General features: G+C 36.9%; 1 protein-coding gene across 3 annotated transcripts in view; it reads right to left on the bottom strand.

Moving 5' to 3' along the window:
• The window catches only part of PICALM (phosphatidylinositol binding clathrin assembly protein), a 64745-nt gene that overhangs the window by 17001 nt on the left and 34240 nt on the right, over positions 1 to 13504 (bottom strand). For all 3 annotated transcript variants that reach the window (XM_068656921.1, XM_068656985.1, XM_068657070.1), the window contains exons 6-12: positions 13201 to 13312; positions 11769 to 11875; positions 10611 to 10652; positions 9807 to 9892; positions 8449 to 8572; positions 7975 to 8111; positions 5740 to 5840 (exon numbers count right to left, since the gene is read on the bottom strand). In XM_068656921.1, the coding sequence (XP_068513022.1) occupies positions 5740 to 5840; positions 7975 to 8111; positions 8449 to 8572; positions 9807 to 9892; positions 10611 to 10652; positions 11769 to 11875; positions 13201 to 13312 (709 nt within the window). The remainder of the gene's footprint in view (positions 1 to 5739; positions 5841 to 7974; positions 8112 to 8448; positions 8573 to 9806; positions 9893 to 10610; positions 10653 to 11768; positions 11876 to 13200; positions 13313 to 13504) is intronic.

Here is a 13504-nt window from a genome sequence, read left to right as displayed (position 1 = left end):
TGTCTTTAAACCAAACTTTGCTTAGGAACAGAACTAACGTATAATTAACTGATTTTTACTAAGAAAGCTAAAATTCAAAACGTCATCAATTAGTAAGTACCTGCACCAACAGAAATGGCAGAGGGATTTCTAGTATGACAGCACATTGAATCACCTCTGAACTAAGTTATTCATAGCTTTTAAAAGGTGAGCTCTTAGTCAATTGCCTGGTAGGTAGAGTTTGAGCACAGTATGTACCGAAATGCCCACGGCTTTATCAGTTTTGTTAATGCCAACACAACTGGGGAAAAAACACAGGAGCTTTTTTTTTCAGGGATATTTATAAAGAATATTTCAACATGAGGAACAGAAAGTAGCATTTCCTTTCAATTCTTAGACATATAATTTTACCTTAAAATTCCCAAGCACAAAAAACTGGGTTGAAAGGTACTGAAATGCAACTGCTTTAACTGTAAGTAAGTTTCTTTACATCAAAAAGAAAACCACTTAGGCAGTTAAGCAAGGATACTAACGCTATTTTCATGGCATGGCTATAAAATCAAGTTCTAACATAGCACAAAAGCCCCAAATGACCAGCTTCCAGTTCCTCTAAAGCCCCACAAATATACTTTAGAAACCAGAATACTATTAAAATTTTAGGAAACAGGTAATTAGTTTAAAACGGTACTTTACCAACAAACATTTCATGTGTGGGTGTCCTACTGGTGAAAGTAGAAACATCAGAAGACACAGACAGATGAGCAGCATCGTTAGTTTTTGTAAGGAAAGGATTTAGGTTTGGAATGGCATCATCAACATTATCAACAGTAGCAGAAAAAGGATCTGTCCAATTCCAGAGAGCAAGAGAAAGAAGAAAAGGGAGATGGATTTAGTTATATGTTACTTCCTAGGGATAGGAGAGTAAGAATTCAGAGTAGTCCAGGAAGTATAGTCTTCTCCTGGACATCTCTAGATTTGGGATGACCTAACTAGTATTACCTAATTTTCAAGTTGTCCAGAGCTATCTACTCCCTGCTTGAGAGAAAGGCTACAGGTATTAGCCACTCATGTAATTTTAAAATGAATGAATACCATCTTGGTCTTATACCGTGTGCTTCTTCCATAGTTTTATATGGAGAATTAGTACGTTACTTCTCTTTAAACACAACCAGCTTTTGCCTGCCTCAGACATGCCCTCTTGATGCTTCCAAAAAATTCTCCAGAGCAGTGACTGCCTCCTACCACAACAGAGCCCAGATGGGAAGAAAGGAGTCAATTCTACGGCTGGATTCAACAAAATAAATAAAGAACGTCTCCCAGACCCCAACACTGGAGCTGTTAACCTGCACTTTTGCGTCTCCTGATCTTTAAACTTTGTTTATGGATTTCTTGTTACTGGGCATCATGTAATTCTCGAGAGCTTTACCTGCACTGAGGTAGGCACACGGGGCAGAAGCCTATTCCTTACTGCCAACAGCCATTAGCTGCGAGCAACCAAAAGCCTGCTCTGCTTCAAGGGACAACAGCCAGGAGCAGTGTCAAAGAGACAGCTCCTTACTAAAAACCAACAGACAGCAGTGGGAATAAGGGAAATATAGATCTGTGTGAGTGACTTCCTAGACACAGAAGGGTTTTGAGGTTTCTTCAGGATGCATACAGCATTCCAGGATCCAGCATATAAAAAGAAAAGGGAACACAGCTAGAATGAAATAACTTACTGGCAAAAAGAAGTGAGGCTTAGCTGTCTGGCTTCAAAGTACACGAATCCTTGGTGGAAAACTCAAGAACTCCCTGGTGAGATCAGCAAGAACTGCATCTAGCCCTGTGTATGACTGTTTTATCACATTACCTAGAACTGCAGCTTGCTCTTCTAGACAAAATCACATACAGAAATGTTGGAGTAATAGTTGTAAGAGATTTCTTGAGTGATTCACTGTTTTGGCACATTTTTCTTTTAAACCTAGTTAGACTACAGCTTACCCACAACTCTTGCAAATGCTACAGTGATGTAGGCAGCAGCTTCAAGCTAAGTTATTTTCTCTGCCCAAATCTGACCTTCACGATTCTTAACTATAAATCCTAAATAGCCTGGTATCATGTAGCTTTCAGTCATGTAGGTGCTAAAGAAAATGAAGTCTTTGAATCATTGAATTATTTTTTGCAGGCTTAATACACACTTTCATTTTCTGTAAGCTTGACAACTTAGTAAGACTTGACTTCTCTCCTGGAGTGCCTGGCTACATCACAAGAACAAGCACCTTCAAAGGCCTTTTTATAAATCATTGTTATCAAAAACACAGTGCCCAACAGTGAGTAAAGGATAAGCACCATAAGCTAATATTGTATTTGTTATATACACCAACAATACAAAGCCTTCAAATGTCTTACACCTGTTTTAGACAACCATATTACCACCTAAAGTACTTGTGGATGTGCCAGTCACCTGAAACTGCAGCCTTGCTTGCAGATACTTATAACTGCTGTCTGTTATGAATGCTATTTCGGAATGTGCAGAACAAACAGATCTGACAATAAAACAGATGAGATTATTCTGTAATCAACGCCTGCTTGCTTGTTCTGTTGCTGCTTCACATTGTTCTGATTCTATTGTTTCTCCTTGCAACTGGAAAAATTCCCATTAGATAGAGCAAACTGATTATTTCCACACTGATACATTTGTTGTGCTTCTTAAATTTAGGTACAAATTGGTAACTGGCAAGTATACCAGAACAAATACTGCTAGAGTGGTCTCTGGACAATCCCAATAAACATCTTTGATAAAAACTTCCTTTACTCTTTTTAGCTTTTTTTTTTTTAAATATTGGTTTACAATATTTGTTTGTATCTGCTATCCACTGAAATTAAACATATACTAAATAGGGAAACTGTTAAATACCACCTTCTGTTCCCAAGTGCCGAGACTGCATAAAAACTCGTGTTTTGGCTAGGAAGACCACGCAATGCAATTTTATATTATCAGGATTTTGTCAGAAATGTAACCTGGTTTTAGACTCTCTGCTGGTCTGTCTCATTCTAGCTCTAGCTGGCGTGTTCAAGTCTCAAAACCTGCCAATGCTGTGACACAGGTGACAAAGGTAATTGAAAATTAATTAGGTTGGGGTAATTCACATCCCAGCATATTCAAATTAAAAAAAAAAAATTGCTGTCTCTCCTGACAGCAACACCTAAACATTTCTAGAGCCTAATTTCATCCTTGAATACACATGGCATCTGCTTGTGTCAAGGGAACCACTCTGCGCCTTCAGGCTATCTGAAGGCATTAGTGATTCAAGAGCATTTAAAAAAAAAAAAAAAAGTAATCTAAATTTGGCCAACTTCTGTCTTTAAGTTATCTGTCAAGAAGTATCTTACCTGACATTAAGAATGACAAAGGTTTTCCAGGGGTATCTCTCACAATTTGAAAAAAATAAAACTGAAAACATGCGATTCAGAACCTATTCTTTGGGAGTTTTTAACCTCGTTATTAGCTTTAACATTTTTTCAGGACTACAATGAAAGGCAGCAACCCAAATATAATGCCTCTGTAACAGTTTATCCTTTTATTACAAATCTAAGAGTTGCTGCATGGAAGTCACAATCTTTACCTGACTTGTTCATCTGCATCTGGTTCCATACTCTTCTCAAAGTCACCACATACACCAAATACAAACATCATCATGTCAGAAAATTACCTAAGGGAGGGATGCTGTGCAGTGGTTAGAGCACAGGACTGGAAATAGCTCAGGTCCCATTCTTGGCTCTGCCACTGACTGGCCGTATGACTTCAGGCAAGTCAGTTAATTGCTCAGATTTCCCCATCTGTAAAACGTGGAAAGCACTTCTTATCTACCTCACCTATGTGAAGTGAGTGTTCATGTCTGTAAAGCCACATAGATTCATTTTCTTTTAATGAAAGCTAACAAAAAAACCCTGGTGATCTCAGAGCTTTGACCTAAAACTTCAGCAGAACATCTGTAATTTAATCTTCTAAGTATTTAGAAATGTGCCATTAGTAAGCAGATTATCCATGACTATTACTGAAGACCTTACCAGGAGTAAGGCACAACATTAAACAAACAGACTTCCAGGCTCAATTTCAGGTTATTAATACCAAAAATAATAAAGATAATAATAAAAAAAAAAAACTAGATTGTGAATGACATTCATGAGGAAGGTAACTTTCTTGTCTAATTCCCACCCCTGAGATAATTAGGACAAGCTGAAACAGAAAGTACTACCAAAAGCAAACAAGATGAGCCAAAACATTTCTCTCCATTTCTAAACTTTAAGCCTAATAAGCACTGAAATTTGTAGGCATAGCTTGATATGCTCCCCACTGCATCTTTCTCAAAAGATGCTCTGCTCAGCCAAACTGAAGGACAAGTAAGCTGTGAGGTTTTTTTAAGCTAGCACATATATTACTAGTGCTTCCATCACCCAAAACTGTGCGTTATTTCCCTACAGATGAATACAAAAAGATACAAGACACAAAGCACACAACAAAAGTAAACAGGAAAGTAGAATACATATGCTGTTTGTTACGAAAATAAGTTAGTTAACTGGAAAGATGTTTCGGAAAAGCTATAGCTCAAATAGAAATCGTGATGTAAAGTTTCAGAATAGTATTTTCCAATGCCTATAAAGCTTTTTGACGTAGCACCTCCTACTTTTTTTTTCCACACCATAAAAGAAATTTGTTACAAATCAGATGCTTGTTAAAATGCTTATCTGGAAATAGCCACAGAATAAAATAGTAAGCTATGGAACTAAGTGTCATTTATATAGAAAGCTAAAAAGAAACATTCTGTAAGAGATTTTTAATCCTCCACCAGTATAACCAACAACACAAGCCACCAGCATGTGTTACCTACACAAGAAGTATTCTGTAACATTGCAAAGCAGAAAAGAGAAGAACGGCAACAGCTTTGACCATAACCTTTAAGATTAACTGATCTTGAAGTACCACTCATGATGTACTGGAACACTCCTGCCCTGCCTCCCTGGTTTAAGGGCATGCCTAAATCAGTAATATCATCTAACTTCCCAGTCAGTCCGTCATAGTAATGGGGCAGAATAACAATGTGCATATTCTGAAATAAATTGAAGAGGTTCCCTTCCACAATTTAGCTCTTCAGTTAAAAAAAAAAAAGCTTCGGCTGGATCTCTTTCTTTGATTTAGCCACAGTTAATTTGCTTTTGTAGTTAAATACAAGTTTTTTGCTGCATTTCAAAGAGGTGCTTTGTTTTGTTTTCAAAAACTAGCTTTGGACTGTCTTGCTCTTTAGACACATTTGTCTCACAATTGCCTCATCTAAATTTTTCTGTTATCACTTGCAAAACTGATTTTAACTTCACACCATTTAAAACTTATTTGAAAACTTGCATATTCGAGTTCAGTACATGATACGGTTCAGTATCTGGCACGCATCTTCACAGAAATGACTTCTCACAGCTAAGCTTCTGTAGCTTGCTATGTGACCCTTGAAGACAGCAGTTATAAGGCTGACTCAGCTGGAACTAAAGGAACATTTTTATTAACAACTCTTATGTCAAGACTGCTTGTGATCACCACATGCTCCTATATTACTTTAATCTGTACCTGGATCTGACTTTTCCCCTGCTCCTTTAATCCATTTCTAGCTTGTCTTTGCAAGTTCTCTTCACAAGTTTTTCCTGAAGAAACAGCCCACAGACTAGGGAAACATTTCACAGGAATCTTGCCACAGCAATTAGAACCTTAATCTGAGTCAGGATTCTTACCTCCCCAGGTACTTCCTACTTGCGGAGCAGCAGATATTGGATGTACAGATGGATGAAACGTTGGCTGCAAATCAAGCAGATCATTTGGCAGTTTTGAAGTGCTACAACGACAAATTAATACAACTGTTTGAACTGCACACCATGGTTTTCAATACAAGGCAAACACTAATCATTGCCAACAGTAATGAAAGCTTTGTTACAAATTGGCTGTTACAAAACCGATGCAACAAAGCCATAATCATAAAGCCTGCTGAATTTCATGTTTTCAGTTTTGCAGAAAAGTGTTAATATAGTAAGCAAGTTCTGTTATATCAAATGACTTTTGCCATAGCCAAGACAAAAATAAACAGCTTTTCCATCTTCCTTGCAGTCTAACACCATGGCTAAAACTCTTAAATTCAGTAATCTTCAGCAAAATAAGCTCGTGAAAACCCCACAGTGTGAGATCAGCCTGATGGAACTTACTTTAATGGGTTACACCATCAAAACGTTACACCTGAAACTCCACAATCTATCAGATCTATCTGCTCAGATCTAAACCAAACTGAGATCCAAGAACATCCTACAGAAATGAAAAGTGAAGTCTAAAATACAACTGTTGCAATGACTTCAAGAGTAAACAGGCACAATAAAAGGCATCCTCCAGCAAAGAGTTAATTTCTAAATTAAATTCCTCCTAAAAAAAATGGAGCACTGGTGTTCACCTGGGACTTTTCAGCATGTGAGATGATCCAACATCTGCACACTTGGCTATGGACTGCCTCAGAGTAACTGTGGCGTTCAAGGTTCTTTTGAAATGAGACAGGCAGAGTTTAAGGGTAGAAGGGGCATCCTAGACCTTCATCTCTTCCTGCTGACCCAATTCCTTGTGTCATTCTTACTATTTCACTTCAACAGTGATCAAAATCACATTTTGCCACCACTGCCTCTATTAAAAAGTAGCATGGGCTGGCACAGCACTGTTAAGTGAGCATGAGAGTCAAAGTCATTTTCAAGTAAAGCTTGTTCAGGTCATCAATTCAATGGAAACATTCCATCTAATAGCAAGCAACTGAACTTACAATCCAACAAACCCACTTCATGGCAGCTTCTGTTGTAAAATCTGTTCTTTGCTCATCAGTCATACTGCCAGCAACTGGATTTAGAAATATGAAGCATGTCTAGCCAGATATTTCTATATTTCAGACCTTGTAAGAAGGAAAATCAGGCACTCAAAGTTCCTATTTCAAAGCATGCTGCCATTTCAAATAGTTTGGCCTCTAAAAAGTAATTTAAAAAAAAAAAATCAAGGAAACCTTTCAGTTACGAACACTGACAGATTCTCAAGCTCCTTATACATGATTCAGCTATTTGCTACATATGTGGTGTCAAGTAACTTCCTACAATAGCTTTCTAGTGGGACAGAAGGCTGTAGAAGTGCTGACTCCTTCTAAAGAACTGCAAAGAGCAAAAGGGGGCAAGTAGATTCTTGCATGAGTTCTAATGAAACTAAGCAATTCTTCTTCAGGTTTAGGTTCAAATCCAAAGCAAAAATATGCCTTAGGAGAGTTATTTCCTTCTTCCACACTCATAGCAGCACTGCACCTTCTGATATTATTCGATTTGACAAGTATTTAACAGAATAAAGCTCACAAACTTACTCATACCAGCAGTTCCTGCTAGTCAAAGAGCAGGATTAGCAGGCACTGAGTACTCCTGCACTATCTTTGCAAGTCCTTGCAGACAGATGTTCCAGAGACAACTCAAGACTGTAAAAACCAGCTTCTCTTTTTTCAAACCCTGTTTCAGGCTGTCCTTTTTGTGAAAATCTACCCAGAACATTTGTTACAATTCAACTTCTGAAGATTTAGAAATGCAACATATAAATCCTGTGTTATCTTTAAGACCTCCCATTCTGAACTTTTATTTGACTTTTCCCAAAATAACCTGTAAGGTTCTCTGAGGGCAGGGCATGTGCATTTTACAGTTTCAACTGTCTTGCTTGCCTGACAACAGATACAAGAGCTGTCAGCAGATGGTTCTTATCAAAAATAATTCTGCAAACAGAGGATGAAAAACATTTCTACATTGTTATTTTTAGTGACAGGTCATTTTCCCATCAACTTTACACAAAACATTTCAGTCACTAACGTGCTCTACACCCAAACAACCTTCTCCAACATACGCTCCTCCAAAGTTTAGAGGAAACCCTGGCTGCACGTCATCTCACAGTTAAACAACATCATTGAAGCATACCTGTTTGAAGAGCTAGGGGTAGAAAAAATATCAATGGCTGGTGTAGTCATTATGCTTCCTGCTGCAGTCGACACGGGAGAAGCTGCAGTTGTTAAAGAGGTATGAGGTTTCTTTGCAAGTTCTTTTAGACGTTGCTCCTGTTGGGAAAGTGAGCTGGCATAAGAAATCCAGAAACAACATTTGTGTATATGAATTTAGAGGCAAGCAGAACAAAATCTATAGATTGTTTTTTTAATTATTCCACACAGTAGCGTGTCAGTTACTTAAGATAGTTACAAGAGTCAAATCCTTCAGAAATTGCTTTAACAAACCCTTCACAAGTTGTACAGCATATGTAAGAATCTACTTCCAGTGCTTTGCCACCAGCACCCATTCAGTATCAACAACGCTGGCTTTTCATTCTGCTCCCTCAAGAATCTTAAGCTATCAAATAGAGCACAGAAGTCTTTTCAGTTAAAAGATCTGTATGCTTACCTTTAAAGCTTTCAAGCGAGCCTGTTCCTCCTCTAATGCAGCTTGTTTTTCCCTTTCATCAACTTTTGTCAGAGACAGGCCGGTGCTTGCAAGGGAAGAAACTGCATTGGAAAGGGTGGTAGCCCTGAAGTAATTGGACCGGAGAAAAGCTGGTTGTTAATAGGTGACACGTGATAGAAACATCTGAAGAACACTTTGCCTGTATCCACCCTCCTGCTCAGTCTCCCTTCGAACTCTTTAAAACACTGGTTATATCACTATACAACACAACCTGGTAGGTTTCAATAAGATACATTGTATGAACTTGCAAAATAAAAATAAAAATAGAAATCAATCTATTCTCACATGTTGGATCATGGGTTTAGCTCCCTTAAATGTTTCCCCTCCTAACTCTGTCAGAGAAAGCTTTATTTGAAGCTTTTGCTCTTTCTCTATTGACTTAAAACAGCATTATGTGTAGATACACAGAAATCTCTGATGAACTAGGTTGCAATTCAAACTGTTGCTAATTTAACAGATTTAGTTAAGAAACTATCAGTGCAACTAGTAAAACCCAGATGAAAAGTCTGCAATTTACCATGCTTAACTGTGCGCAAAGATTCAAGTTAAATACTAAACTTCTAAAACAGACTAAAGTAACGCTACAAAAGCTAATAAGACAGTGCTGAAGTCCTAAAATTGTCACCACCATAAACAAGAAGAAGCAAAATGTGCCTTATTATTTGAACACGAAAAACTAAATGCTATTTAATTTTGCAAGTCTTTTCCCCCATCCTCCAGTATCAAGGATTTTATTTAATCAAGTTAGTCGCCTAGAGGATTTCTCTAGATTGTACTTTGTCTTTTAGCAAGCATTCAAAAACCAATGAATACTGTAATCCCCAATTACTTTGAGCATCCATTTTTAATCTAAGGACTTCTGGAAGCATTTTTTCGCTTCTGACAAAAAAAAAAAAACAAAAAAGATTCTCTCTCATCTCGAATCTTAAGCACATTCGTAAATAAATGCTCCATAACTTATAGAAGTCTTAGTTGTTAACAAAATGAGGATTACTGACAGTAATTTTTTTTTAAAAAGTTTCTTCAATAGCTCAAGATGAGATGTTAGAAATTTAACTACTACACATGCGATTCTACAGCAAGGTTTTTCAGCTCCTTAGATGCTATTTCTGTTGACCTGGAAGAAACTGTCTGAAGAGCAAGACATCTGATAACTTGCTATACCATGATAACTAATACAACACAATCTTCACTTCAGCAGAACCTATACAAACTTTAGTTCATAATGGAGTCCCAAAATAATGGGCTTAACATTTGATTTATTTATTATGTTTTTTAAAGGACAAGGGCATAAGCACCTGCTTGCAGCTGTGGAGTCTTTGATTTTCTTTCCTTCTAGAGAAGCTAAATGCTGCTCCAAAGCATCAAGAAGGCTACTTGGTGCCTGGAAAGAGACACAACAGGTAAGAGATAGGAAAAACCTAAGGACAAAGCAAGTCAGTAGTTAAAAGACTTTCAGAGAGTACAGCTCTAAGGCAGCTCGTAACAACTCAAAATACTTATATCACATCTTGGCATCCATTTGATATTTAATTACTTTAAACATCAGGTGATTTAGTCTCTTCACTACATTATTCTGTGTCATAATGACTCACCCGTAAGGTACTGAAATATGTCAAGAGATGTAAAAATTAACAGCTAGGAAACAGTAAACAGAATCAGAAGCAGCCTGTATTTCTGGAGACTTTAAGAGGGAAATTGTTCCTAAAGTCATTTCTATGTGCATGCTCTGCAAACCTTCACAAATTATTTCAACGGGCACGTTGCCAAAAACAAGCTTGCTAAAAATTGTAGCCTCGTAATATCATGTAAGAACTTCATTACGTGAACTCCGAGACAAATTGTGTTATCAAGCATGATGAAAATTACATTGTCTCAAAACTCAATTAGAGTGTGAAATAAACAGCCTATAACATTTTAAAATAGGATCACTGCATATGAAAGCCAGGCTCCGACAGGATTTGGATTTAATCACAAACTTTGAAATAACTCGGTGACAACATATGCAAGAAAGCATAAGTGAATGTTATAATGCCAAATTCTTCTGATTATGCAACCCCAAAACAGACATGTACTGACAAATGCATAATAGCTTTATCTACCTGTGAAAGATCTGGTATGTCTCCTCTGTCAATTCCAACTTGCTGTAATAAAACAAACGAGCTTTAGAATCTGTTTGCATTTGTGACAGGCAGAGATGTTCAAAAAGCAAACAATGTTAAGATGGAATCACGTAAAAAGCATAAATCTGTCCAGATACATTGTAAATATTGACAATCTGAACTCTATAATGGTTGGTTATAGTAAATTCTTTTGCTAAATTCACACAAATTACAGAGATTTTAAACAGATGTGACCTTATAAACAAAACAGAATGAGAATCAAGTGTTTCAAAATGGTAAGGCTGGCGAGTTTTGCCTATCCCACAACTTATGGACCAAGTTGAAACCTACTGATACAGAAATGTAAGTGCTAAAATAAAATAAAGCACCTTCAAAGCTTTTTAAAGAAGCTTTACTTAACTATTGCTGTTTTATAAAATGCACAAACAAAACATTCTGCAGCAGCATGTACACTGTTACAGTAGGAAGATTAGTACTCTATCAACTGAAAGGACAAACAGAACAAAAACAAGCATTACTGCCTAGATTTTTTGCAAAAAAAAGAAGTTATGAATAATAAAGAAAAGTAAAGCACAGCAGCATTCTCAACTGAGAAATTTCCTAATACTAGGACATACAGGAATGCTTCAAAATGCAACAGAATAAATACATTAAATACATATTTTGCAAGGTAACTGATTTTTCTTCAGTAAGCATGCCCATAGGAGTTAGTCAAAAGATCTTAAAAAAAAAAAAATCACAGGTTCACCTACTTATCTCAATTTCTGATTTCCTGAGCTGTTATTTCATCTAAAACTTAGCACGACAGAATTTTGGGTTTCAAACTAGAATACATAGAAAGTAGCAGATCACCTTGCTTACAGCAAGGCTCTTTTCAAGGACTGCTAACAATGTTACGTAACCACAGAAGTTTTAAAATACTGGTTTATCTTTTGCTTAAGGAGGATGTATAAATATAAAAGCATTTTGTCGTCAGGTTTTTCAACACAGTCCTCAAATGAACTGATCACAAGGAAAGAGACTGACAAGATGACAGTTGATGGAAATGAAACTAGACAGGCTGAAAGGAAGCAGTATCTGCTTTACAAGAAAATAAGCACTTTATTTCAACTAGAGGACTCAGTCACTGGGGTTTACCTCTGCAACTTTGAGGAACTCCGAAATCCGTGTCATTCTAGTGAGAAACTTCTTATATATATCAAGACCTTCTTTGCACTGGTTCTTTTTCATATCAAAGTATTTTTCTATAAACAGCAAGAATAGTTGCATTAAATAAAATCAAGCATCCTGCAATGTTCCTGTGTGTATTTCAAAAGTAAAAGCAAATAAAAGAAGGCAAACAGAAAATGCCTGCAGATTTGTTTTGCCATATTAACTGCTGAAGTTGCTATGCCTAAGTCGTATCAAATGACAAAAGCTCCACTGAACACGAGCTAATGACCACCTGGATGCAGTTACACTTTACTTTGCAGGTACTAGATCTCTCTAACATAAGCACCCTGAAGAGGATCATCAGCCCTAAGAATAGGTTATCCAAAGAAATATAAATTCATCCTCCTCATTAAAAAAAAAAAGTTTATGAACTGACAGTCACAAGTCTACACTAATCCAGAAGCCACCTATCAGGCAAGATTGTGGTATTTTCTGCAAGACTGATGTCTCTTTTTATAGCATGGCCTACAACGAGATGCAACAGATTGCAAAACACTGGTGCTGAAAGTGGGAGGTTCTACCCCACCTTCTTGAAATAGTGCTTTCAGGCCTGTTTCTATACTGGGCTTCATTCAAAACATCAATCAAAGCAACTTTATCCAAGTTCTTATCACTGAGGGAAAACAACTTGACAGGGACTCTAAATATATCAGTCCTTCATTGACTGATTCTAGAGTTTACTTTCCATTTTGCCAGCACTAGTAATAGCAGCAATCAGATAGCTTGATCCAATCATAGAATACAACTCGAAGAGGCATATCATCAGGCTACTTTAAACTTAGTTATTTCTAGACTTTGTTTCCCTTTTATCTGCAGCGTGTGAGTGAAAGGACCTGAAGTGGGGAATTATAATTTCCCTTAAAACGTAAGATATGCTTTAGAAACATAACTAACCAATTACTCTAAACAGCCAACATTAAAGCTTCAAAAGCCACTCAATCAATCACTAATACTGTGGCTGTAAACTGGTAACTGACAGCAACCTACTCCATTTAACAATAAACAAAATATGATTGTTTTCTTCGCTCTTCAAAAAAAATTATCAGTACTTTGGCTCATATTTACAAAGCAGTTTAATGAGACAAGCAAAACACTACAAGAAAAAAGAAAATCTTGAATTGGCTTTGCTTTCAAAAATGTACTGATCCCTATATAAAGTGCAGTGAAAAATGCAACCAGACAGAAAATCCGTGGAAATAAATCTGACTTGGGAAAAATAGTATTGCTGTAAAACCAGTAATATTACCATTTCTATTTCTCAAAAAAAAAAAAAAAGAAAAAAAAAGAGCAGATGTTTGCAATTGTATACTGGGCTCCCTCCCCAAAATGTAGCATTGCAGAAAGCAGTTATATTTACCCAAGAGGTTAATAATCCCTTCGTTATACGCAGCAAACAGTCTAATGGCATCTTTGAAGAGAAGCATGAAGGCAGCGTTAATTACACCATTTGTAAGTTCATTGCTATTGACCTAGGAAGATCAGAAAAAAGTTAATTTAACTGAATTGATCCCTTATTGGGCAACTCAGAGCTGAACTTCAGTAGTCTGTCCCAATGCATGCTTTCTGATCATATCATTGGCTGTTACTGGAAGGTAAGCAGTAAATCAACATCTCTCAGCAGGGAACAAATTCAATCATTTTGATAAACATCTGTGTTAACT

This window comes from Anas acuta, chromosome 1, assembly GCF_963932015.1.
Source record: "Anas acuta chromosome 1, bAnaAcu1.1, whole genome shotgun sequence".
NCBI classification, from domain to species: domain Eukaryota; kingdom Metazoa; phylum Chordata; class Aves; order Anseriformes; family Anatidae; genus Anas; species Anas acuta.
The sequence above is the reverse complement of the archived record's forward strand: the minus strand, read 5'-3'. Positions and strand labels throughout refer to the sequence as shown.